The 25769-nt window shown below is 38.5% G+C and overlaps 2 protein-coding genes and 1 long non-coding RNA gene across 6 annotated transcripts in view; 1 reads left to right on the forward strand and 2 right to left on the reverse strand.

Annotated features, from left to right (window-relative positions):
• The first annotated feature begins 338 nt into the window (after nt 1–338).
• LOC148414159 (uncharacterized) lies at nt 339–17622 on the forward strand. Of its 3 annotated transcripts, none has more exons than XR_015867597.1 (3): nt 339–457; nt 16705–16796; nt 17428–17622. It is a non-coding gene; the product is annotated as an uncharacterized LOC148414159 (long non-coding RNA). The 3 variants fall into 3 exon arrangements; XR_015867596.1 differs by having other exon boundaries at nt 343–2249; XR_015867595.1 differs by lacking the exon at nt 339–457 and having other exon boundaries at nt 14495–16796.
• setd7 (SET domain containing 7, histone lysine methyltransferase) lies at nt 1677–15720 on the reverse strand. The gene is made up of 8 exons (XM_088431405.1): nt 15491–15720; nt 11393–11522; nt 8131–8332; nt 7857–8046; nt 4069–4150; nt 3872–3989; nt 3639–3796; nt 1677–3556 (listed from the first exon to the last, which is right to left on the reverse strand). Exons 1-8 carry the CDS (start codon nt 15528–15530, stop codon nt 3364–3366), a joined length of 1113 nt encoding a protein of 370 aa, XP_088287531.1. The 5' UTR covers nt 15531–15720; the 3' UTR covers nt 1677–3363.
• Nucleotides 17623–21914: 4292 nt separating the features above from the next.
• enpp6 (ectonucleotide pyrophosphatase/phosphodiesterase 6) overlaps nt 21915–25769 on the reverse strand; it is a 28796-nt gene continuing 24941 nt past the window's right edge. For both annotated transcript variants that reach the window (XM_088431700.1, XM_088431701.1), the window contains exons 7-8: nt 24808–24934; nt 21915–22532 (exon numbers count right to left, since the gene is read on the reverse strand). In XM_088431700.1, coding sequence (XP_088287826.1) covers nt 22327–22532; nt 24808–24934 — 333 coding nt within the window. In that variant the 3' untranslated portion in view covers nt 21915–22326. The remainder of the gene's footprint in view (nt 22533–24807; nt 24935–25769) is intronic.

The following is a 25769-nucleotide window of genomic DNA, read 5'->3' on the forward strand; positions in this document are numbered from 1 at the left end:
AATAACTATTGAGCGCGTAATGATAAGAGTATGAGCGCGCGCCGATGGAGTTTGAACACAGAAAAAGAAATTGCTCGCTCAAAATTCCTTTTTCCTCGCTCGGGATAGCCCTCTCTCGCTCAACATCTCGCCCTCGCTCGCGATACTCCTCCCTCCCTCGCTCGCTCAACATCGCGTTTGCTCAACATCGAGCTCTCGCTCACTCATCCTCTGCGCTCGCTCAGTTCTGCTCACGCGTTACGTTTGTGCCACAAAACCAGCCAATCAAAGCTTGTAAAAGCACTATGATTGACAGCTTGGTATCCAATGAGATTGCTTGTTGTGTTCACCCGACAAGCGTAACGTATGAGCAAAACTGGCGGACGCACACAGAAGACTCGACGTTAAGCAAACGCGATGTTGAACGAGGGAGGTAGAAGTATTGCGAGCGAGAGCGGCCTATCGAGAGCGACCAAAAGTAATTTTGAGCGACCAACTTCTTTTTCTGTGTTCAAAATCCATCGGCGCTCTCTCAAACTTATCATTACGCGCTCAATAGTTTTTTTTCCTGCGCTCAAATTCTGTTTTCGCTCGCTCGGTTTTATTTTCTGCGCTCGAAATGTTTTTTTGCGTGCTCGCAATTGAGGCACAAATATAACGCTTTACGCCTGGGGGTACGAATCTCTTCTGGTGGAGAGCCTCTTATGAAAATTGGGATGGTATCACGTCAAGCTACCAGGGAACACAGTCTAGTTGCGCGACCTCCACTCGCGCATGCGTCAAGAAGGGAACAACGATGGCGGATGCTAATGGGATGACATACAGAGCTTTCAACAGCTCATCACACTTCAGTGTTTCGTTTTTAGTATGGTCAAATATGGAGTTTTTGCTATTTTTGTGTGCAGCCGTCTTGTGCATCGTTCCTGTGAATTAGTGTTTACTGGCAACACTGACAGTTAATATCAACGGCAGTGTTTCTTTCTGCCAGGAGAGGTCCCTAGCTGTACCCGATGCTTCAGAAAAGAATCCCATTTTTCAAGCAATTAGCCCAAATGGCCCACAAAAGCTTCATTCGACCATCACTAAAAAGGAGCAGTGAAGGAGTTGATGAGCTGCCGAAAGGTCCGCATTCCATGCCATTGGCGTACGCCATCTTTGTTTTATTCTTCTGAATGCGCAGGTGGATGATTCACAGCTCGATTGCACTCCCTACAACTTAAGTTATCAAATTTGTTTAATGTGCACTTAGTACCCACAGACAGCAATCCAAACGAGAGGCTGATGCAGAGACGTGTAGTCTCATTGTGGTATACATTGACTCGTTGAGTGACCACTGGTGCACACTAATTTTCCTATTGCGCTGTGGACGATTTCTAGTCCACCACATTTATCCTTCTAGGACATTCAGACACCCCTATAAAACTCCTTAATAGTGTACTCTGTAGTGCAGTAGTGCACATTGACAGCTTTTGTCATTTAATACGTGGCAAAACTGCTGCACCAAGATTGATTAAATCATAATACAGACTCAGAATATGGATAATTATTGTAAAAAAATGTTTTGATTGACTCCTTTAAACTGTAACAGGACTGTTTTTGTAATCAATCAAAATTAAAAATTTGTCCGTGCAGGAAGAGCTTAAAGATTTTCCATCTTTTTCACTGTTTAGTCAAAGCAGAAATGAAGAACAACTTCATAATAAGTATTTCCACATTATTAGCTAAAGTAAATGTTGAATTATCCACTGACTGCACCTACCCACTACCACCAAAAACATCACAAAGCATTAAATGTATACTGATCACACGATATTTTGGTTCAATTAGATGCTACCGTAATTCCCCAAATACGCACTTCTTTTTCCCAGTAACGAAGGGCAAAAGTACAGTTGAATCCTATAAACGAGAACTTAAAACTTTGATTTTTTAAAAAAATTTTTATCCAACACTATCCGAGGAAGATTGATGTAAGCACAGTTTGAATCACAGATGTGCATTTTTGTTTCGCCCGTATTCTTGCGTAAAATAATTATCGTAATGGGACGAGCTAGAGGGTGAACGTCTGTTGGGTGTTAGCAGCCAGTGCCTGTTGCAGATAACAGCAGCTCGTGTTACTGAGGTTGCTTCAATAAAAGAAGTGGGCTGAACCAACGTCCCAGTCCATCCATGTTTACACACAGGAATATTACTAAAACCGAGAGGATCATGTAAGAGTTATGATGTCTCCAGCTGATTCAGTTAAGTGTGCACCGGTTAAAGAACACGGAAAGGTAATCCATTTGACTTGTTTATTATTTGTGGTCTTTTGGCACTTACACACTATCATTAACTTGGTCAAACGCGGATGCTGCTGAACTTCGGGTATTTATGGTAAAATGTACTCGAGCTGCGTCGCAAGGATAAGAAAAAACAACAGCTTCTAGTGCATTCAACATTACAGTGGCGAGGTGTTCACAAAAAAATATGAAAGAACGAGTTTACAAAAGAGGAGATTTCTTCTATTTTGCTATAGTTTTGACATTGTTGCTAAAGTGTTTGTGTGTCTTATACACGGTAACATAGAAAATACCAGAATTTGACCCCCAAATTAACTGTCTTAGTGCCAAATGTTATCGAAAAAGAAAACCTCTAGAGGGCCACTATTTGTTTCACTCATCTTTCAAGGCCGACAGAATATTGTGTGCTATGGCTACGTCAATATGGGTAGTAACATATTGAAGACTGATTTACATTCCTTTGAATTGCATGTAGGTAACATTTGTGTTGTGTGGAAACACTGCCATCCAATGGTCACAGTTTTAATTAATCAAGGGTGATGAGAATTGTATTATTTATTATTGTTGTTACTATTTTAAAAGATGAGAATTCTCGTCCATGGCACTGAAAGAGTTAAGGGTGCCTCTTATACACAGGTGTGCCTTATATTTGGGGAATTACAGTAATTTGGATTTTAGCAATCACTAATTAGTTCCATACAAGCAACCCAATTAATAAAGTAAATGATTATCTACTAAATTATGTTCTGCATAAGTGGCTGTAACAATTATATTCCACAAATATTTGCTTCCAAAAATAAATATATTTATATTGTCTACTGGTAGGCATTGACACTTGAGAGTCTATGTTCAACAAGCATGATTATGTCTAAAATGAAATGAAATATGAAAAGAAGACTGAAGACGATTATGCCCATTTTTTTTTTTTAAACCTTGCATAGATATTGTCTCTTGAATTTCAAAAGCCAGTTACTCAGAATGGTTTGTCTTGCATCTTTGTCATGGTATCCTTTTATGGTGTATTTATGGCACAATATGCTAGCTAGCTACAGGGAAGCATAAGTGAATCCCAAGCAGCGGGGTGTATTCATGTCCATTATCTGTGGCTTCAGTGGGTAGTGGGAATTGCTTGTCCATGCTGGAACACATGCAGCTCTTTCTTGTACCAGTTTGGGGCCTCTGGGCCATTTTTTCCTGTAGCTTCATGATCGTAACCATAGGCAACAGTCAGCTCCTCATCTTTCTGCACAGCCCTTATTGTTCGGATGCATTTGATCGACCCAAAACGGGGGTGAACAAACCTGAAAGAGAGATAATTATAATTTAAAAAAAACTTACTGACTCAATTACAGTGTCAAATACTTCAAGTGGTTTTGTACTTACACATCATATTTGCAATTTGGGGTAAAGGAGTGGTTTGCCTTGTGACCTAGAGAAGCGCAATATCGCTCTGTCTGGTCAAATGGCTGAGGTACGTCAATCACAGTGTCCTCGTCCAGGGAGATTGTGTTGCCGTTCAACGCCCAGTCTCTGTTGTCCACCTAAGGGTTCGTGGAAAATAGGTTCTATGAAAATTGACACGACAGGAAAAGGATGAACAACAATCCCAACTTCACCTCTGAGTGTGTGATTCGTATTCCATTATAAAAGGCCACCACAGTGTCTCGTTCAGCATCTGTCTTGGCAAAAAGACCTTGTCCAGCTCCTTTAATTAAAGAGTCTGCAACAAACACCCTGAAAAAGAACAACACATAAATATTGATAAGTTCTTCAACCCCAATTCAAAGTTCTATATAAAACTGACCTTCAGTACCTTTGGCTCTCGTAAGGGTCTGGCAGCAGTGTATGGGTAGCAATACAAGTGTATGTGGACTTGTCATATGTATAAACAGGACCTTGAATAAAGCAGAATTGCATTTAACGTTGGATTTACAGTGTTTCTTTACTACTTCATGCTTTGGTTATTGCGAATTGGCTCTATGGCTGGTTTTCATTTATGATCATAACCCGATCTATTTAAATTTTGCCTTGCTTTTTGCTGTTGTTTGTGCCACTTGAGAAATATTTATCTTTTTTATAAAGAAAATTTGTGTTACGAATTCCAAGACCATAAACATCAGAGCTTGTTGACCCTAAATCGCCATTCCCTCAATCTTAGGATGATGAGAATGAATGATTTAGAGGTACCAATGTTATCATCTGGCTTAATCACCTAAAGAGCTGAAACACATTTCACAACGCGTATGAACTTAGTAAAACCACCACAAAACAGACATACATCCTGTAAAGGTTTCCTGCATTCTAGACAGACGAGTTAACTATAAATGCACTTGCCACAGACACTCCTTGGATGTCAAACTACTGCATTACACATATTTTCTTAAATCTTCAAATATTAAACGTTATACAGAAAGTGCACTGTTATCTCTTCCCTTCCCATCCCTTTGGCTGTAGTCTCATGGAGAGCCGCAGTTATATTAGCGACGCCCGGAGGTTTAATTTGAGTGAAGCCTGTAGCTGACTAAACACGTGAGATTGTAATTTATTACAAAAGAATTCTAGGTAAGAGATTAAAAATTCTCCAGTGCAGCGCTGCTTTCTCCTCTTCTTCCTTCACGCCAACCTAACCTGTGTGTCTGTGTTTCATGATGGAGACGGGCCTCCTACAAGACGCGTGATTGTGTGGGCGACCATCAACAAATGAGGGCAGGAGTTGGCCGAAGTAGATTACAACTCCTGGCATCATTGATCAATGGTCAGGGGATGGGAAGGGAAAATTCCGCGTGGGGAGACGGTACTTTGCGGTTTTTCAGTTATCGCTGGGGTGTTCCGGTCCCCATTAACCGCGAAAAACAGAGGATTACTGTAAAATGAAGGCCAAGTTTAAAGTAAACTTTACTGTATTTGACCAAATAATACAGTATATGCTCAGTTCCTTGCTAAAGATTTTTTTTTTTTTTAATTGTTATCAGCAGACTCGAATAGTCTTCCAAATGTATTTGGGGCATTTATTGTTGTGTTTTCTGTTTTCATAACATTTATATTGCAGTACGTCAAATACAAAGTACATGTACAAACAATACGTCGTCATAAAATAACGTTCTTTGAAAAATTTAGGACACTTAAATAAAAACTGCTTAATTATGCAGACACTGATTTAAATGGGGCTTATTGATAGATTTTAGTGGCTCCAGTGATTGCAGTAAGCTTTGATAGTGGCTAGCAGCTAGCCATGGAGCAAGACATCCATATAAATCGGCAAGAACCTTTGGATTTTCATTGATTAATAGATGTAAATGACCAGAGGTAAACATTTTACATTTTGTTGCTGATGACATTTACAATGCCGTCAGTGCATTGACCCCCTTTCGTAGTCCTCGGTCCACCATTTTAGGATGTTTAGCCAAACTGTAATGGGCAGTCTATCAGCCAAATATTACCTTTACTCTGCGTCTACTTACGATATTAATTCGTTCCGGAAGTACTTTCGCAATATGGATCTTTTTACATGTAAATAAATAGCCTAATCCGTTCCAAGACCCCAAATATGCTCTAAACCCTTTAACTGAATACTATAAATAAAATATAAAAATGCATCAAAAACTGTCACAAATACATATTAAAATTACATTAGTGCATATTAATCAAAATATATCATTTAAATAATATTACAGTCATCACTTGTTTGCCTTGAGATGGTGCTATTGTATCATTTGTGGGCAAAACAGCATATTAATAAATGATATTAATAAATCATAAAAATGCAAACTGTATCAAATACCATGGACATCAAAGGTTGGCAAGGGTGCTGGTGTCTCGTGCCTCATATGCCAACAATGTCACCTTTCGTATTTTAATTTTCTCTTGTTACTACAATGGGCCCCCTTGTTACAGCGTCCCTGGTTTACGTTTTTTTACATGTTGCGATGTGGAATATTGAGATTTTTCATCCCCTCTTTATGGAATTTTCCCGGCTTTGCGACAAAAACAACTGTGATGACCCTAGGGGGTTAGCTGTATTTGTGTTGTTTTGTCTCCATCTGCTGCCGTTTCTAGGTAATTGCACTTATTTACTATTGCCCTCAAACTGCTTCCATGCAACACACCTCTACAATGCTGGTCTACTATTGGTCCGCGTCTCCTCACGGAGATGCTGGTCTGCTATTGGTCGGCCTCACTCGTTTCAAAATAGTGGAACGGTAAAGCTTTGTTTGATTGTTAGTGGTATTTATTTATTTTAAACTGTATTTATAGTGCATTTTACTGCTTACTTCAAAGTTGAATGGGTTAGAGCATGGGTCCCAAGATTGCTAGTGATGTTAAAGAAAGAAGTAAGAAGATGATTTATATGGAAACAAAGCTGGAGATAATCAAGAAATATGAAGCTAGCCTAGCCGAGGCTACCCTTACTAGGGAAAATGGGCATAACAAGCTCCACTGAAAGGTAAATAAATCCTTTCTATATTTTTCATATATGATGTTTTCTGATTGTATACATGTATGTTATATATCCGTAGCACTTACTATACCATTTTGGTACCGATTATTAATATGTATGTACAATTTTGATGTTTTTTACCGGGGGTTTAAACGCATTAGCTATTTAACATAGGTTTGGATTGCCTGCCATATGGTGAATTCGCCTTACGAGCTCAACCACGGAACGGATTAATCTCGTAACATGAGTAACATGAGACAATATTTTTCTGCTGAGGAATTTCGTCACCTGAATTTTTTTCGTAACAAGAGGTGTTCGTAGAGATAAAAGTATGGACTATGGCTAATCGTTGCTGATAAATAAAAAGAAAACTCATCAGTAAAAGTCTCAAACTTGATTGGGAGGCCTGCTACAATGCATATCGGACAATTATATACAGTATTTTCCGCACTATAAGGCACACCAGATTATAAGGCGCACCTCAATTAATGACATAATTCAAAACTTTTTCCATATATATAAGGTGCACCGGATTATAAGACGCACCCTCAATTAATGACATATTTCAAAACCTTTTCCATATATAAGGTGCACCGGATTATAAGGCCCACCCTCAATTAATGACATATTTTAAAACTCTTTCAATCACAATATTGTAATACTAAAAGTAATAACAATAATAACTCAAATAATAACTCTAAACTCTCAATAGCATAATAACTCAGTGTCAATATGACCAATCTTGTTCAATTGTAAACACATAAAAGAAACAGGTAAAGCTTACATTATCAGTTCATTCCCCATCTACAAATCCCAATCTCAATATTGATCCATATATAAGGCGCACCTGATTATAGGCGCACCATCAGCTTTTTAAAAAAATCAAGGCTTTTAGGTGCACCTTATAGTGCGGAAAATATGGTAAATATATAGCAAAGACAGGTTTATTTCTTATTTGGATTCAATGACATTCCAACCACGAGAACGGAGGAGAGGAGCGTCAGGATCGGTCGCATTCCTATGTAGCGAGAAATTGAAATAAGGTCGGCTATGGCCCTGATACGATACCTGGTGTCGATACTTGCCTGTCTCGATAATATAAATGTAAAAACTGATGACGCGTTGCCCTTTAAATATACTGAGTGACGCAGCTGTTTGCTTACCATTGGGTGTGACCACAAAATATGGTCTTCCATTCTCAGCGACAATCAGGGTGGCGAGCCGAGCTTGGATTAGTTCTCCGTCCACAAAACTTCCATGGAGAGCTGTGCACCCATCAGGATAGACGTACGCTAATGATTCCCCGGTCAGCTCTCCCTCCTTATTCACCTCCCCAAACACACAGCCTCCATCCTAGTTGGACCACAGTGAACACCAACGTACAAAATAACTACTTTTGTGATGTGACTCATCATCACGAAGTCGGAGACAACGCACAGAGTAGTACACCCAGCATTCTCCACAGCGGATGTTGTCCTTGTACTGGCCCTTGAACACCAGATGACCGTCTTTATCAAACTCCTGAGCCGGCCCAGTGAGTTCGCCGTCCACATACGTGCCATACATGACACCTCCATCTTCATACGAATACACACCCTGTCCCTGAAGAACATCATCCACGTAGAATCCCTCTAAGGTGCTGAGCAAATGAGGCAGATAAATGGCAGCAGTCACTCAAATAAATCACAAACACAATGAAAACTGAAATTAACTTGATTCTCTCAAGTGGCTGGAGAGGAGACGGGGACATTGATTTCTCAGTTGCGGCCAGTACCAGAACTTTATCTATTCAAGTAATTTGTTTGTTTAGAGTAAGGGTTACAAAGATAAATAATAAGGAATGATTGGCAAAATTAGCATGTTGTTTTTGCCAAGTAAAGTGTAATTTTCAGGCACTTTAATGGCACTTGTTTTTTTTTTTTTCTGCTTAGACCAGGGCTGTCAAACTCATTTTAGCTTGTGGGCCTTTAGGAGGAAAATCTATTCCCAAATGAGTCAGACCAATAAAATCATGATATAGTTCTATACAGTAACTTTAAAATAACTAGGGGTGCACGATTATGGCCCAAATCATGATTATTAATCACAATTCTTCATCATGTCTGTTCAAACATGACTATTTATTCCCCCTTTTTTAAACAAGCATTATATAAACAAGGCATCAAGGCTTTATACTTACAAATAATAATAATAATAAACTAAAATACATAAATGAAGTAAATAATCATTAAAGCAACACAGCTAACTTACTTGCTGAGTGAAAACCAATGAAAAAAACAATGCCTACTTATAACCAAGCACATTATTTACTTTTACGCAAAAAATTTAATTTATTCCAAATTTTTCCAATCAGATTTTTCAAAATGGGTCTCAGTTGACAGCCACTACGTATATTAGGAATCAGGTGAGAAACTCAACGCCATTTCACTCTGGAAAAAAATATCTAAAAGGAGAGAAAGCTGAGGCTTTTGTCATGCAAACATGTGGGAAAATATGGCCCCTTGGTGGTAGGATGATAAAGTGCTTGATTTGACATGTAGCATGGCGGCTTTTTAAATGTTAATATCGCGAGGATCAACTTAAATAATCGTGGCAGGCGATATCTTGATTGCGATTAATATTTAATTAATTGTGCAGCCCTAAAAAAAACAACTTCAAATGAATTAGTATTTTTTATTACTATCAAATAGTAAAAGCACAATATCACTACTAATCACACATGTGAACATTACTAATAATCATAAAACATTGAAAGTTTTTCATTTATTAAAAGATTCAGCTCATTTTGATACTATTCAAAATCATCTCGCGGGCCAGAATCAGCCTGCGGGCCGTATGTTTGACACCCCTGGCTTAGGACAAACCTTTAACATGTATAAATTCTGTAAAAAATGAATTCAACAGTTGTTGAAAGTTTTTTTTTATTGCTTTGTCCTTGTGTCAGTGTTAAAAAGGATACAGTTTTAAGTACACTTATACAATTTTATAGATAATAATCTTGTTTATGGTCGGCGTGGCAAGTGGGGGGGGGCGCAAAATGCTTTCACTTTTCTAGGGGGGGGCTTTGCAAAATAGAATTGAGAAGCACTGGACTAAGGCGATACTTTTTGACAAAAATAAATAAATAAACTTAGAATCCTATCAGTTTTTCATGCTGACACTTTTCCTCTTTGAATTAATGGCAGCTGTTGTTGTGGGGGCAGAAGCAAGAGCCGCTGTTAACGTTTGTGCCCTTAAAAGTGTCCCATCAAAGTCATGAAACTCGCTTATCGTATTACTAGAAGCACAAGTCGACCTGACCCCCCCGACTTCAATTTGGGTGAATTTTTAAAAAACGCAAATATTAAGTCTCCCCCTGACTTCAGTGGTTACACATATCATGGCTGTCCAAATAGCTCCTCACATTTTAATGTATTGATACATTGGGCCCCCGTGTTACGAGATTAATCTGTTCCGCGATTGGGCTCGTAAGACGAATTCACCATATGGCGGGCAATCCAAACCTATGTTAAATAGCTAATGCGTTTAGAACCCCAGGTAAAAACATCAAAATTGTACATATTAAAGATTGGTACCAAAATAGTATAGTAAGTGCTACATATGTATAATATACCTGTATACACTTAGAAAATTTAATAAATAAAAAATATAGAAAGAACTTATTTACCTTTGAGTGGCGCTTGTTATGCCCATATTCCCTAGTAAGGGTAGCCTAGGCTAGGCTAGCTTCTTATTTCTTGATTATCTCCAGCTTTGTTTTCATAAAAATCATCTTCTTATTTCTCTCTTTAACATCACTAGCAATCTTGGGACCCATGGCTAACCCATTCAAGTTTGAATTAAGCAGTAAAATGCACTATACGGTTTTGTAACCACTCACGATAGAGCAAAGCTTTACTGTTCTGCCATTTTGAAATGAGTGAGGCCGACCAATAGCAGACTAGCATCTCATGCTGACCAATAGCAGACCAGCATTGTTAGTGACACATTGCATGGAGGCATTGACGGCGTCAGAAAATAAGTGCAATTACCTAGAAACGCCTGCAGATGGAGACAAAACACGAATACAGCAAACCCCTCGAGGGCCATGACAGTTGTTTATGTCGCAAAGCCGGGAAAATACCTTAAAGAGGGGATGAAAAAACTCAGTATTCCACATCGCGCCATTAAAAAAACGTAAGTCAGGGACGCTGTAACACGGAGGTCCACTGTATAAGTAGCTCTTCAAACTTGCCTGTTACTCTTCCATAAGTAGTCAGATGATTTGCTAATTCTCTTACTTAGGATATTATCCCAAACTTTCTTTACTCTGTAGTAGTGACGACTGTGTTGAGATCAGAGCGTGGAAGCTTGAGAGGCAATTAGGCAGCGCATTACAAAAGTGCATTTTTGCCATGTGCAAACACTCTAAAATGATTGCATACGATATTGAATTAGAGTTATATCTAATAAATTTAGGCCTTTTAAATGACATATTACATATTTTGCATTCAAATGAATGTAATTCACACTGAGACGTGGAAAAATAGGTCTGTTCTAACTTATGCGGTTATAAGTCAACTCCCAGAGTATGGGAGTTGAAAATGAGGGAAAAAATACTGTCCTTGTAATATGCAGAGAAATAAAATTGAGAGAAAAAAATACTCTCCTTGTAATATTCAGAAAAATAAACAACTTTTTTCAAGTGAAGGCACAGTACCTTCCATCGAAGAAAAAGAATTTTCCCTTCCCATTTTTCTCTCCGTGTATAAAATGTCCTTCAAAGCGATCACTGGAAGAGTAGATCACTGTGCACTTTCCATGAGGTTGTTCATCTTCATCCAGCGGACCTAAAAAAAATGAAGGGTTATGGTCAATTATTGAACTTGACGAATAAGAATATGATGCTACAATCAGGAGTGTGTAAACCTTTTGTGAATGAGGCCAGATTTTGTGAGGTGAAAATGGATGGGGCCCGATTTGTTTTTGCTTTAATTTGTCAGAGCAATGGTTTCTAGCCCCTTTGTAGTTTGCATCTTTTGTCTGTTAGTGTCTCTTGAGTCAATTTCCTTGAAAACAGCCACAGTCCCTTGGCAAATTAGGCAGTCACATTAGACTCAGTAAAAACTGAGCAATATTATTCAGCAAATTGGCAACCCCTAAATAATATTTGGCACCAGGCATTTAGAGTCCGACCCACGACCTTTCTTGTCAGCAAATATTAGTTGGGGGAACAATATTACTCCTCATCCGTTCCTCGTCACTAGGCTTTGCGGGCCAGAGGAAATGTGAACATTGCCCACAATTGTCCTCCAAGCCGAACTTTGGACACTATTGACTACTGAGAGGCACTTTTACACCAAAATTAGTGGGTAAATGTAGTTGGTGTGGCCAATTGTTGTTTTCACAAAGGTACCCAGAACATTTATGTAAAAATTAGAACAGTGCAAGAGTACCTTGTCTCTGAGTAAAGGGGCTATGATTTGCAATCCAGCAATGAAAATGGAAAGACTGATTCGTCAGACAGTGTCAAGTTTTGTTGGAAACAGCAGGGCATTTGCCGTTATGATCAGATGAAAAAGACTGACATTAAGTGTTTTTTTGCTATCAACATGAATTTGCAGAGATAAAACAGAAAAAAAGTATGTAAATGCTTAACTTTAAAGGCTTATTTTACCTGCATTTGTCACCCACAAATCATCTCGTCGATTCATGTACCGTATTTTCCACACTATAAGACACACTAGATTATAAGGCACACCTTCAATGAATGGCATATTTTATGAAAAATAGAAAATAAATTCATATATAAGGCGCACCGGATTATAAAGCGCACATTGAGTTGAAACTACAGCACTGGCTGGGGTTGAATGATGCGTCCACTGGATAGAGTTGCGTTATGCGTCCAGTGAGATTCCCAGCGTTCTGTGTCTTGAGTATCCGCCTTGTGCGTTTTTGGTTTGTACTTTGTCTTGTGCCTTTTTGCTTCATTTTTGCTCTTTCGCCTTTTTGCCCCCCTACGGGCTCCTTTGGTTGTACTTTGTTTTTGATCGTCCTGCTGACCCCACTCGGGTGCCTTATGACCCGAGCGCTTAGACCCTTCTGGTCTCTCTTTTTGTTGTACTTTGGATCCCTTGTTTGTGCTTTATATCTTAGACTCACCCACGCTTGCCGTGTGATTTTTATTATTCAACTTTTGACTCGTGTGTGGTGTCAGGGTCTTCAACCCACTCGTGTCCCGGGGCTATTCCCAACAGAATAAACGGGCCACACATCGACCCCGAGCAAGTTCGCAAGGCACTAATCAACCAGGGACAGCTAGTGGGCCGGCATGAACAGTCCCTCTCAGAACTTCGGGGGATCTTAGCTGCGTTAGCGCAGAACGTGGAGAGCCTAGCGGCTCGCTTTCCAGCCACCACGCATGGGACGCCCGGCACGGGAGCCAGCCCTAGGTCGCAGATGTTGGTCCGCGAACCCGCCATTCCCCATCCCACACGCTACGGCGATGAGCTGGGCACCTGCGGACAATTCCTTCACCAATGTTCCCTGGTGTTCGATCAAAGTCGCCTTCGTCCTGAGTCTCCTGATGGACAAAGAAACTGCTTGGGCGATAGTTTCTCCAAAGTTTTCATCCATGTTCCTTATTCTCCCGCTGCTTAAGCCCCGCCGAAAGGAACTACGACATGTGTAGCCATGAGCTGCTGGCCGTTGTCCTGGCTCTGGAGGAGTGGAGGCACTGGTTGGAGGGCATGTTCGTGTCCCGGGGTTATTCCCAATAGCATGAAGGCCTTGCTCATTCAGATGACTCCCTCATTCAGGGCTCTTCCGAAAGAAATGACTGTAAGTCTGTGTTTTTAAGTGTTTTGGACATACTGTAGCTGTTGCCACATACTGTTGACACTTACTGTATATGCATCATACACATGCCAAGGATCTACTAATTAGCATATGAAAAGATCCCTTCACACGGGTTATTTATAGTGAATTGTTTGTTTAGTAATGGGCTAAGGCTTATTTAGTTTTTACTTTTAGTATGACTTTGCATGTTGATGAAGCTCACCAGTAAATTGAGATAAAGCAGCAAGACGCTCAGCTTAATGGCCTGTGAGACATCACATTGGGCTTGCTGTTGTATCATTTGAATAGATCGATATATTGGGGGCACCGGATTATAGAACGTACTGTCAGCTTTTGAGAAAAGTTAAGGTTTTTAAGTGTGCCTTATAGTGCAGAAAATACGGTACATCAGTCACTTGATTAAGCAGTGTGTGGATGCAGCCACTTACGATCAGCTCTCTAACTGGTAAGTTTTTCAACAGTACAGAAGACCGTCTTGTTTATGTTGAAATGTAATTCAGACACTTATTTGCCCTATTTTTTTTGTTTGCTTTTTTGTTTTTAACCCGGACCCAAATTATGGTGTTAAACCCACTAAGTTAGCATGTTAAGCTGCCTCTTTTTGTCCTCATCCGTTCTCAGTTTTGCTATTAATTTTGTCTTACTTCGGTGCAAAATATACATTTTTTTCTATAAAGAGTGATGCTCAATCGCTTATTTCAAGTTATTATCTTAACATCTCAATAATAGTCAGGCGCGCACACAGCAGCATACATTTTCCTTATTTTGTGTATCCAACCTTATTGCGAATCCACCTTTCATACAGCATAAATGATGCACATCAGTTTTTTCTTTGAATATATTTTCAACTCCGTCCTGTCCACACTACTCCCGAAGAAATGATAAAAATTCCTGTTTTCAACTTGGTGTTTTACATTGGTGACAATGGGTTTCCTTCACTGGAGCAGCAGCAGCAGCAACCCCCCCCCCCCCCCCCCCCCCCCCGTTTTATAATTTTTTTTAAGTCTTTGATTTTTGGGGAGTAAAACTTATCAGAAACAGCTTGGAAACTTGTGGCACTTTTTGTGGTTGTATTAAGAGTCAGAAAAAGTTTAATCTATAACTTCAAGAACAGTGTTTTTAACGTAAAACCCAAATGAAGGGGGGACTGTGGCAATCCTGGGAATTTATAGCAACAACCCTGGCAGGTTGGGATGCACACCAAGGATTTGATCTTCAACTTTTTTATGAAGAGACAGACCACAAGTTCATGTCATCTGCCCACTGCCAGAAGACAGCTAGGATTGGCAGTTGAGATAATGGATGGATGGACTATATTCTGACCTGACTTGCTACATTTGAACAATACATGCACATTTTGTTCCTAAAATCTATAATATGCAATAAAAAAAATAACGAAGGCCGGGCAGTCATAGTATAGTAATAGAGAAACACTGCTCTCAATAGGTTATGAGCTAAACGCGTGACTCCCATATCAAATATCAAAATCCTAGTACTAGCACAGTTTTTGTTTCAGAATTTGTGCTTTAATCAACTGTATCCGCGGAACGTACCTTCATACACTTAGTTCTTAGTTTACGTTCAAAAATGGACTTACAGACATGCAGAATACTCGCTTTCTATATCATATCCTCGATGTGAAACCGATCGAAACAAGTTACGCATGTATTAAATATGCAATAGCATTACTGCAATTAGCCTATAGGTCCTATGGGTGTCTTCTACATTTTTGCACCCGGTTAGACTTCTGGCGACCTGAAAAGCTGAAGCGGGAGTCGGAGAAGCCAGACCGCTCTCACGCGCCAGCCAAGCGGCTTTCGTTTAGAAATCGAGGCCGTGGCGTATCGTATTGCCGCTGGGGCCCGCCTACGAGTCGACTCGAGATTTCAGGAGGTATTTGACATGGAGATTTGAACGGCGGAAATGTTTCACTCAAATGCGCTGAATCTTGCGATCTTACCTTCTATAGTCTCCTCCAAGTTCTCATCTTCGCTGTCCATCCTGCAGGAAGTGGAAACCAAAAATCCCCCCTAATGGGTCTGACTGCAGAATGTAGTATGGGGGCGTGTAGTTCCAAAAAAAGGCACCAAAAGAACTACAGACAGGGGTCTGATGGCAGGATGTAAGAAAGGGGCGTGTAGTTCCAAAAATGGCACCAAAAGAACTACACACTCCCTAGGGTGGGGTTTTGCCTTTATAAGGAAAAAGGGGACGTGGAATTTTTTTTCTAGGGAGGCCTTTGTCCTAGTGTACTGTAGATTAAAAAAAAAATGGCGGATCGGGAGCGCATTGGAAATTAAAATTGTTTGTATTTAAGGAATGTTGCACAATTTTAAATTGGATATTATTACATATGGGTCGTTTAGCAATAAAATTCAGTGAATGTTACTAGATTGTTTTTCCTAGCACGGTGTAACTATAAGTTTAGGATTGTAGAAATATCTACAGTATTACAATAAGTGTGATTGCAATCACGTTTTGCGTAGCTACTCATTCACGTTACTATAATGTGACAATAGTAGCTACATGAATAACACGATTTTATAATTGAATTGAATTAGCAAAAGTCCAACATCAAATTCTCAATTTCTATACTTTGTTGAAGATAAATTGAAGTGTGAAAATAATACATCTTAGTCTGTTTACTCTTAAGCATGACAATGAATTTGGAAAATAAACACGACAGTTTATGAATTTGGAGAGCCAGCAATAGACCTGGAAAATCATCCACAATGTAAGTATGTCATATCTGCCAATAAATACTTTTTTTTAACTATTCAAAACAATTAAAATGAATATTCAACGGATTAAAATTTGATGACAATCAAATAACCATCGAGTGTGATTCCAGGCACATTCTTTTGACAATATAGTTATATCCAAGTAACTAATAGAAGGAAACTGATGCATCTAGCATACCATGCAATGCATATTCGCACATCCATGTTCTGTACCACTTATCCTCACTTGGGTCCCGGGGAAGCTGGCGCCTATCTCTGCAGACTCTGAGCAGTCGTGCTGGCCTCCTATTTCTGCTTTTATCTGGAACATTTTGATTTAATTTGCAACTAATGATACATCCCCTGAGCCAAAACACACATATCATTGAATTTTTGACTAACTAAATTCAGTTGTGTGTAAAAATAACATGTTCCTCATTTTGTTTGTTCTCAGGTTCCATCAACCATATATAAAGATGGGAAGACACCAGTGCCCATTATCCAAGGTTCAACATATTATTGCGGCATCTGTGCCAAAAGTAGCAAGTATGCATATGTTGTCTCACATATGCAAAGTCATAACAAGTCCATTATTCATCACAGAGATATGTCTGAGTTTGAAATCCAGTATTACTCAAGTAGAGCTTGTGACTGGAACAATATGTTATTGTCATGGTAACCAATTAATTCCAACATGAAAATGAATGTTTTGTTAGTTTAAAGGTAAAACGGTGAGGATCATAAAACGTGGGGTTCAAGTTTTGATTATGATGTCTCCAACTAGCGAGTGGCAAAATATGGATGGATATGCTCCGGTTAGAGAACATGGGCAGTTACTCCATTCAGCACATTTATTAACTGTGGTCTTTAATCACATACATACAATCACAAATGTGCAAGAACGTGCGTGCGTACGTACTTTATCAAATTATGCCAAAGACTCAACGGTGTCGCGGACGAGGAAAAAGAGAAAAACTACGGTAGGTCATTCTGGTGAGACTAGTGTTGCGTTCAGGGAATGCTCACAGCATTGGAAATTACAACATCGTACACAAACAACACATCGAACAATCCACAATCAGATAAACAATCTGGGTTTTCTAACAAAAGGGGATGTTCAACACATGTTTTTTACATCTTGCTTTTATTTTTTTGTGTTTGTAAAATTTCTCTGCAGAATTCAGAGAAACATACGGGGTCCCATTTGGCCTCATCACCTGCAGACACTGCAATGTAATTTTTAAAGACACGAACGGCTACTGGGGACAGGGAAAGAGAGGAGAGCTCCTTGGATTCATATCAGACTTCAGTCCAAGAAGATGCTGCAGCGATTGCCTTTTTTTGAAACTTGAATAAATGTGCTTTTGACTCATGTTTGCTTATTTTTTTCGGAGTGGGTATCTGAATTTTAAAACAAAATGTGTGCACAGGCCATAGCAGCTAACATAGGTATTAGAAAAAGGTGTTTATATTGGACCATTTAAAAATGGCAATTAAATACTTCTAGTAAAAATAACGTTGTATGTAGTTATCTTTTACAGGGTTCAAAACATAACAAACGGAAATGTACAAATATGACAGCCAATGGGCATTTGACCTTTAATAATCCTGACTAGTCGATAAAAGATAATGAAAGCCAATTTAAGGAGGGCATCATCAATGATATCACAGTTTATATGTTTAACACAAAAACCTATCAAGTCCTAGCCTTGTTCTCTATTACATCTTACCAAATACTAGTTCTAGTTCATGCATTGGCACCTTTTACAGAGACACACATTTGCTTATGTTAGTTCTTACACTTTTTTTAAATCTCTTGTGCCACTTCAAACTATAATAGCCTTTTCTTATAGCGAAAAGTATCTGGATACTGTAGCAAAGTTGGCCATTATATGTTATATACATCATTTGTGCCATTTTGAATTCAACCAAGTCATCATAAGTGAGTAAGTAAGATCATAAGTTGTTCAAGACTCACTCCAGAGCAGCAAACATTGCAACTGTCATTAATATATAATGTAAATTATATAAGACCAAGCACAGAGCCTTGAGGGTTCCTATATGGTATCGTCAGCTGAACTGATTTTTTGTTATTAGAGTAAATTGCACATACTGATTTCTATCATCCAGGTAACTTGTTATCCATTTATATACCAGTCCTTTTAAAAAAATCCATTCATACAGTATGATCTATAGTAACAAATGTTTCCTTTAAATCTATGAAAATCAAAATTGGGAATTATTTGTTATACATATTAGTCGCAATTTCCTACAAAATCTCCAATATTGCCATAGAACTTGGACTCGTTCTTTTTGAAACCATATAGATTTTCACTCATATGATACTACTTAAAAGTGAATTTATCAATGAAATTATTAATTGTGTGTATGTGAATAGAAATTTTCTAGATTTTTTTGCCAATGGTGGTAATATTTATTTTGCTCTCCACGTTTACATTTTAGAATGACTTTTGCCATTGTCATTTTGGATGGGGAAAAAAAAACTGTTGTAAAGTACGTATCACAAATGTCCACTTCTGTGGCAGTATTGGACTAATATGTATAACAAATAATTTTGATTTTGATTTGCATAGATTTAAAGAAAACATTTGTTCCTATAGATCATACTGTATGAATGGAAAAAAATTAAAAGGACTGGTATATACATGGATAACAAGTTGCCTGGATGATAGAAATCAGTATGTGCAATTTACTGTAATAACAAGAAAATCAGTTCAGCTGAAGATACCACATTGGATCCCTCAAGGCTCTGTGCTTGGACTTATATTATTTACATTATATATTAATGATAGTTGCAGTGTTTCAAAAATGTTTGCTGCTCTGGAGTGAGTCTTGAACTACTTCTGATCTTGCTTACTTACTTATGATGACTTGGTTGAATTCAAAATGGCACAAATGATGTATATAACATATAATGGCCAACTCGTAGCTGTCTTGTAGCTGTCTTGGATATCACCTATGTTGCCCTCTGGTAGATCAATCCCCTCAATCTGGATCATCTTGTCTCTCTTTGAGACTATTCTGCCACACTTATCCAATCTGAATGAAATCCTTATGTCATCGCTGTAGATCCTGGTGGTGTGGATCAGTGAGTCTATTTTGTGCTCATTCCTGGCATACAGATTGATGTCATCCATGTAAAGCAGGTGGCTGATTGTTGCCCCACTACGGAATCGATATAAAGTGAACCCTTGTTTATCATGGTAGATACGTTCCGGCACCAGCCGCAATAGTTGAAAGTCCGCAAAATAACGCCCCCATTTTCACATTAAAAAATACATAAACAAAATTTTTATTTTTTTTAATTTTTTTAAAACGTGAAAAGTCTTCATTCTATTCATATTATTTCGGACAACTATTACTGCAGTAAACATATTTACTTATATGTTAAATTATTAAACCTTATACACTGTTCAGTAGTGAACTTGTTAGGGAGACAGAGAAAGGGAGAGAGAGAGAGTGAGAGAGTGTAGGCTGCGCAGGAGCACTCATCCACAAAGCAGCTCAGATCAAAGAGCAGTCGGACTCATGTGGCTCAACAATTTGGCTTTTATTTTACAGCATTTGGCTTACTACCTATAAAGACCACCGGGTGCCGAATGGCACCAAGGATTTTAGCTAACACCCTAAATCACCTGTGAACGGCAAACTGTGTTATGTAAATTGAACAAAAGAGAAGTTGCACACTCACTTTATCTTGTTGGGGGAGCATCATACATGCAAATGTGGTCATTATGTGGGGTGGAAGAGCTTGCACAGACCCATCTCTTGAAAACTTAATTCAAGATAAGAAAGGCTGACGTTGCAACACAATTTTATCGTACTGTGAGAGCAACACACACGTTTTTCCTCTGGTGGTGAGATTTATTGACAAAAATGGACCAATATATATATATATATATATATATATATATATATATATATATATATATATATATATATACAGTAGGACTGAAAGACATGGATGCGTAAAGTTGAAGCTCCTGTTGGCCAACGTAATTAACTCCCATAAAACTTGAAATATACGCGACAATTTTTCATGGTGAGAATGATGAGCGGAGTGGGGACAAAAACAAAGAACAAAAGGATCCCGGACAGCAAAGGTAAAGAAAACACAATCGTAGACAACGAAAGCAAGTCACCGCTGGAGGCTATCATGGCATCATTTCAAACCTGCCTGTACGGTATTAGCCAACAAATTCAAGACCTACGTAGCGGGATGAAGGTGGATCTACAAACACACAGAGACGAGATTACGGCTCAAGTAAGAAATGAGTAAGCCCACCTCAAAGATGATATTGATCAAAAACTTGCGAAAATAACTACGGATATCAGACAACAAAATGAGACGGTAAAGGCTTCCCTTGAGCGCATGAAGGAAATTGAATTGTGGAGGTATGAGGCTAATGAAGTACTTCAAGAAATGATACAAGAACAACAACAACTCGTGGACAAACTGGACGATTTGGAATCACGTTCGCTATGTAACAACTTGCGGATTTATGGCATGCGAGTGGAGGCAGAATCTTAAAGTGGCTCGGTGGCGCAATTCGTGGACGGGTGCCTACGGAAAGAATTTTCACTTGATTTCGACTTACAAATTCAGCGTGCTCACCGAGCTCTTGGCCCGAAGCCGAAACCCGACCGTCACTCGAGATCGATAGTCATCTCCTTTCAGCAATTGACCTTGAAAGAGATGATTTTGAAAAAGGCGCAGGAGAAGAAAGTTGTTACGCTCGACGGACACAAGATCTACTTTGACCATGACTATTCTGGATGGATGCTACAACGGAAAGCCTACGTAAACATCAAGAAAGTTTTAAAAAAAGAAGGCATCCGATTCCAGACTCCTCTCAACAAAATGCATATTCATTGGACTAGTGGTGTGAAAACACATGACAGTGCAGCGGAGGCCTACAACGACCTGTTAGGAAGAGTATATGAGGTGGATGACGTGAGGGCTACCGATGAAGGCGCTGCGCTCATCCAAAAGCTGCAAACGACCGGGACCGCAACTTGGAAGCACATGGGGAGCCGCCGCGCGAAGGAGACCAGCAAACGCGCGCATGGATGACTGCAAGAATATCAGCTCAGAGGCAGAAAAGCAAGACCACCCTCATTGATGTCAGCCTGAGGTGAAAGACATGTGGAATATTGACTTGCTGGAGGAGGTTCATTGAAGTGACCTTGGTAACCCGGGAATTAGAAACTGTATATTTGGCTCAAGGGAGATTGAAACATTTGGATGAGGGGTAAGAGTATATTAATCCTACATGGGAAGATTCTCATAACTGGAAGGGGGCCCTCCCCCTATGGGAGATTTTCCCCCTCAAAAGAGAAAGGGGGCCAAAGAGGGTGGTGGATTGTTGGCCCTCCTTTATGGAGGTCGTTATATTCTTTTTTGTTCTAAAAAGTGTGTTTGTTTATGTTGAATTAGCAAGAAGACTGTTGGAGAATTTCAAGATAGCTTGTACTGAGAAGGTCTATGGTTACCAACCAAGAAGTAAAAATACTTTCGTTGAATGTCAATGGCTTGGGAAATCAAATTAAAAGAGCTAGGATAATGACAAAACTCAAGAAAGAAAAGACACACATTAACTTTATACTTAACGGTGAGAAAATGGAGACAGAACTAGGTTTCTAATCAAAGTAAATTTATTTATAGAACAATATCAGAGAGTTACAACACAGACTTGTATTTAATATCAAAATATTTTTCGTATTGTTATATTTCTTTAGGGAAATAACATACCGAACATCAGCTCGCATAAAGTATTCTGGGTTCTTAAAAAGATTGTGAAGAGACATTCGCTTAAAAAAAAAAAAGCACATTCAAAAATAATTATATTTTCTTTCCTTCACACCTGAGCTTTTTGTCCTAAATCACACTCATTGTATTTAAGAATATTTTTTTTCAATTATTAATTCCAAAACACTGATCAATATTTATAAATAGTATTCCAGCTTTTATGGTTTCAATCTATATTCTATAGCTTGTTACAACATGCCTTTTGCCTTTAGACATTCAAACATTAAACCTTCATGTGTTTTATTGTCACAGTGTCAGGAAAGTTCCGAATAAAGCCATCCAACAGGTCCACAGGGCTGTGGGCAGGTGCAAACTACCAGAACTGTCGAGGAGGTTCTCAACCCGAGACCAGGACCCATTATTTGGCAAAGGTTCCACTCCAAGCGTATGACACAATACGTTATAGACGTCCACAGCTCGGATGGGTGGAGCACGAAAATTTTGCTTGAAGTCTACAGGAAGAGGACAATACAGTATTTTAAGAAATCCCACTTCAGAGAACTATTGTCTCTTGTTATGAAGGAAAATTCAGGATAGGAGAGGTATTATAATGAGTCACAAGCGCTTGCTTGAACAAGATTGTAATATATGTCATCACAACCTGCGATGTCTATTTGTTTTAGTTTTGATTTTTTAATTGATGAATATTTCGACCTATCCGCAAATGAGAGACACAAGTTGTTTGCACCAATGTTTTCTGTATTCTTGCACTTTAATCTATACACTTCATCCATGCTTTCCACTGACAGTTCACACCGTATAGAATTAACAAACATAAATTTTACATTAGCTACAGCTAACATCGTACATATTCACATAAAATGTCGTCGTTAGCATGTTCGCAAAAATGCTAACAAGGAAGCAGTTCACATGAGCACAAATCAAACTGAAGGAAACTTACATGCTCAAAATGATCCTAATTAAAATATTAATGATGGGCAGCACGGAGGAAGAGTGGTTAGCACGTCCGCCTCACAGTGTGGAGTTTGCATGTTCTACCCATGCTCGTGTGGGTAGTCTCCGGCCAAGGACTTTTTCATTTTTTTTTCTCATGTTCATCATACGAATTTGCGTATTATTTTTTTCTTTTTCGAAATTTGCCCTGATGTATTATTATAGGATTGTATCTGACCATGTAGCAAATTTCCTTAACCTGGCCTTGGTTGCTGAATTGGCTTGCCTTAAATGTGGAGGTTTAATTTTGTTCTTCTGGCATACAAATGTTATAAACAACTATATACAGTCTCAGATTTATTTATTGATGTTAATGTTGCACCGCAGGTTACTAGAGGCATTCTTTGGAAGGCATCTATAGCCAATATTGGGCCAATCTTTCGTCTCTAATAGGACAAAAGAGGAACATTCCTCATGCCCCAAACTAGGGCCATTTTGGACATCTATCTTTGACACATTTAGAAGTTTCTGTGACTATGTTATTCCTTCTAACTCGTTAACCATGATTTTTGGGATCCCACCCCAAGTATGGAATTACCAAAAATACTTAAACAAGTTTTGGCTTTCATGACTCTTTTGGCCTGTAAGTTACTGTAAGTGCTGCACTGAAAGCCTCTCCATCCCCCTTCAAATATTCCGCACAACATGGAATTCTATTGAGCTTCTGAATATTCCTCATTCCTATTCATTTGCTTATTACCTTTTTTGATGAGGATGTATTGGTGAACATATGGTTGTAGCCTTCACAATGTAATTCACACGATTCAATTTTCACTGTATGTTGGGCTTTGTTTGAAAAATGTGCAATACACCATATTTTCCGGACTATAAGGCGCACTGGTATATAAGCCGTAGCAGCAAAATATGAGCAAAAAAATCTGTCATGGATAAGCCGCACTGGACTATAAGCCCTAGGTAATAACATCAGATTTTGACACAAAAAGAAGTTTATAATTTTTTTTGTTATTTATTTTTTTTGTAATTGTCTGCGAACAGCAACGTTCTCTCTTTAACAGACTGAACATACCTGCATGTTTAGTCCCAACATATTTATAGAAAATGAATGAATGGATGGATATCTGTTCATTAAATAGCAGTTCAAAATCGAAATTAATATTTCAATATTTCAGCCATTGATTCACATCTTTTCAGGTCTTTTTGATAGTTGTTCCATAAACTGACACCTCGAACAGATACACACATTTGCTTGGTGGTGGCTAGAAAAACAAAAAAACGATCAAAAAACCCCACAAATAAGCTGCACTGGACCATAACCCGCGGAGCTCAAAACATGAGGAAAAAGTCGCCGTTTATAGTCCAAAAAATACGGTATATAGTTGGAAATAAAGATGCTATGAAATTTAATACATTTCCATCTGCACTTCTCTTTATCTAAATCGAGTGATTCATGAAGCTTCATTCCCGTCTACTTTTTACATGAAAATGTTTTATTTAAAAATGTGTGAAACAAATTTTACTACATCCCCATTCACAGTTAAAGTTTAGAGAGTATTTATTTTACACAATGAGGTACTTACATGACATCAAATATATCCTTTGCATTAAGTACACATTTTTTTCTAGAATATATCAATTATATTTAAAATATTTTCTGTGCTGCGTGTATTTTGTTTTAGTCTGAACTAATTGGAGAATATCCTCTAATTATGAGGGTCAATGAATAGAGGTGTCAAACCAACACTGTTGACTGGTTGAGAAACTGGAAGCAAAATGATGCTCATGCACTTAAAATACAACATATTTCAGCCGTACCAGGTCCTGCAGCCAAGAAAAAGCCACCCATGTCTCGAAAATCATTATTGTAACCATGCCAGCCATTTTGCCATGCCAAGGGCTGCCCAATGGAGTCATTTTTCCAGTATGGGAGATGAGCCTTATTCTAGACAGAAGACATTCACACACACAAAATAAAGAGTATCAGAAGTGCACGTAAGCATTATTGGGCTACACAGGCTATTTTCCAGAGCATTTAAACATCAATAAACCCGCATCAGCAATTAAAACGTATCATTATACGTGATCCTGCCAAAACCTAAAATAATTAATGATAATTTAAGATCATTTGTCCACAGTTTTATAAAGTCCAACAAGAGCAGGCAAGCTTTAACAAGATTGTACACTAAATTACAAATCGCAGTCTAAGATAAGAACGTTTTATTTCTTTTCTTCTTTTCTATTTCTTTATTTCTTATATACTGTGTATATAATATGTGTATATATATATATATATATACAGTAATCCCTCGCGGGGGTTACGTTCCAAAAATAACACAAAGTGCGCAAAATGAAATTCGTGAAGTAGCCAGCTTTATTTTTTTTATTATTTTACAATGCAATACTAAACTATAGAATAAAAAAAAAAAATCAAAGCCTGTTTTAAAGCCCCAAATTTGTTTAAAACAATCATTTTGATATAGTAATACAAAGTTGGAAACATTGTCACCCACGTATTTCACAGTCCCAGGTATGCCTCTTCGTCCTGAACCCGCACATTGTTATGAGTAGTTGGCAAACTCTTTCTTTTTATGAGCAAGAATTTTTTTTTTTTATAAACGGATATGCCTGGACATTGTTTTAAAGTGAAGCCTCATATATCATAACAATATACTTGAAATTTCAATTTATTACAAAAGAAATCGAGGTAAAAGTCAGATTTCCTCAGCTGTGCATTTCTCCGTTGTTCTCGGGTAGGCACACATGTGTGTTTATCCTCT

Source organism: Hippichthys cyanospilos, chromosome 13 (genome assembly GCF_059441005.1).
Source record: "Hippichthys cyanospilos isolate Australia breed blue-spotted pipefish chromosome 13, RoL_Hcya_1.0, whole genome shotgun sequence".
Lineage (NCBI taxonomy): Eukaryota > Metazoa > Chordata > Actinopteri > Syngnathiformes > Syngnathidae > Hippichthys > Hippichthys cyanospilos.

Coding starts and splice junctions, on each gene's coding strand:
- setd7 (XM_088431405.1), bottom strand. CDS start 15,530: ATGGACAGCGAAGATGAGAACTTGGAGGAGACTATAGAAG. Junction 8,047..8,130: donor AATGCTGGGTGTACTACTCT/GTGCGTTGTCTC, acceptor TGGTCCAACTAG/GATGGAGGCTGTGTGTTTGG. Junction 4,151..7,856: donor TTTTGTGGTCACACCCAATG/GTAAGCAAACAG, acceptor GCTTTATTCAAG/GTCCTGTTTATACATATGAC.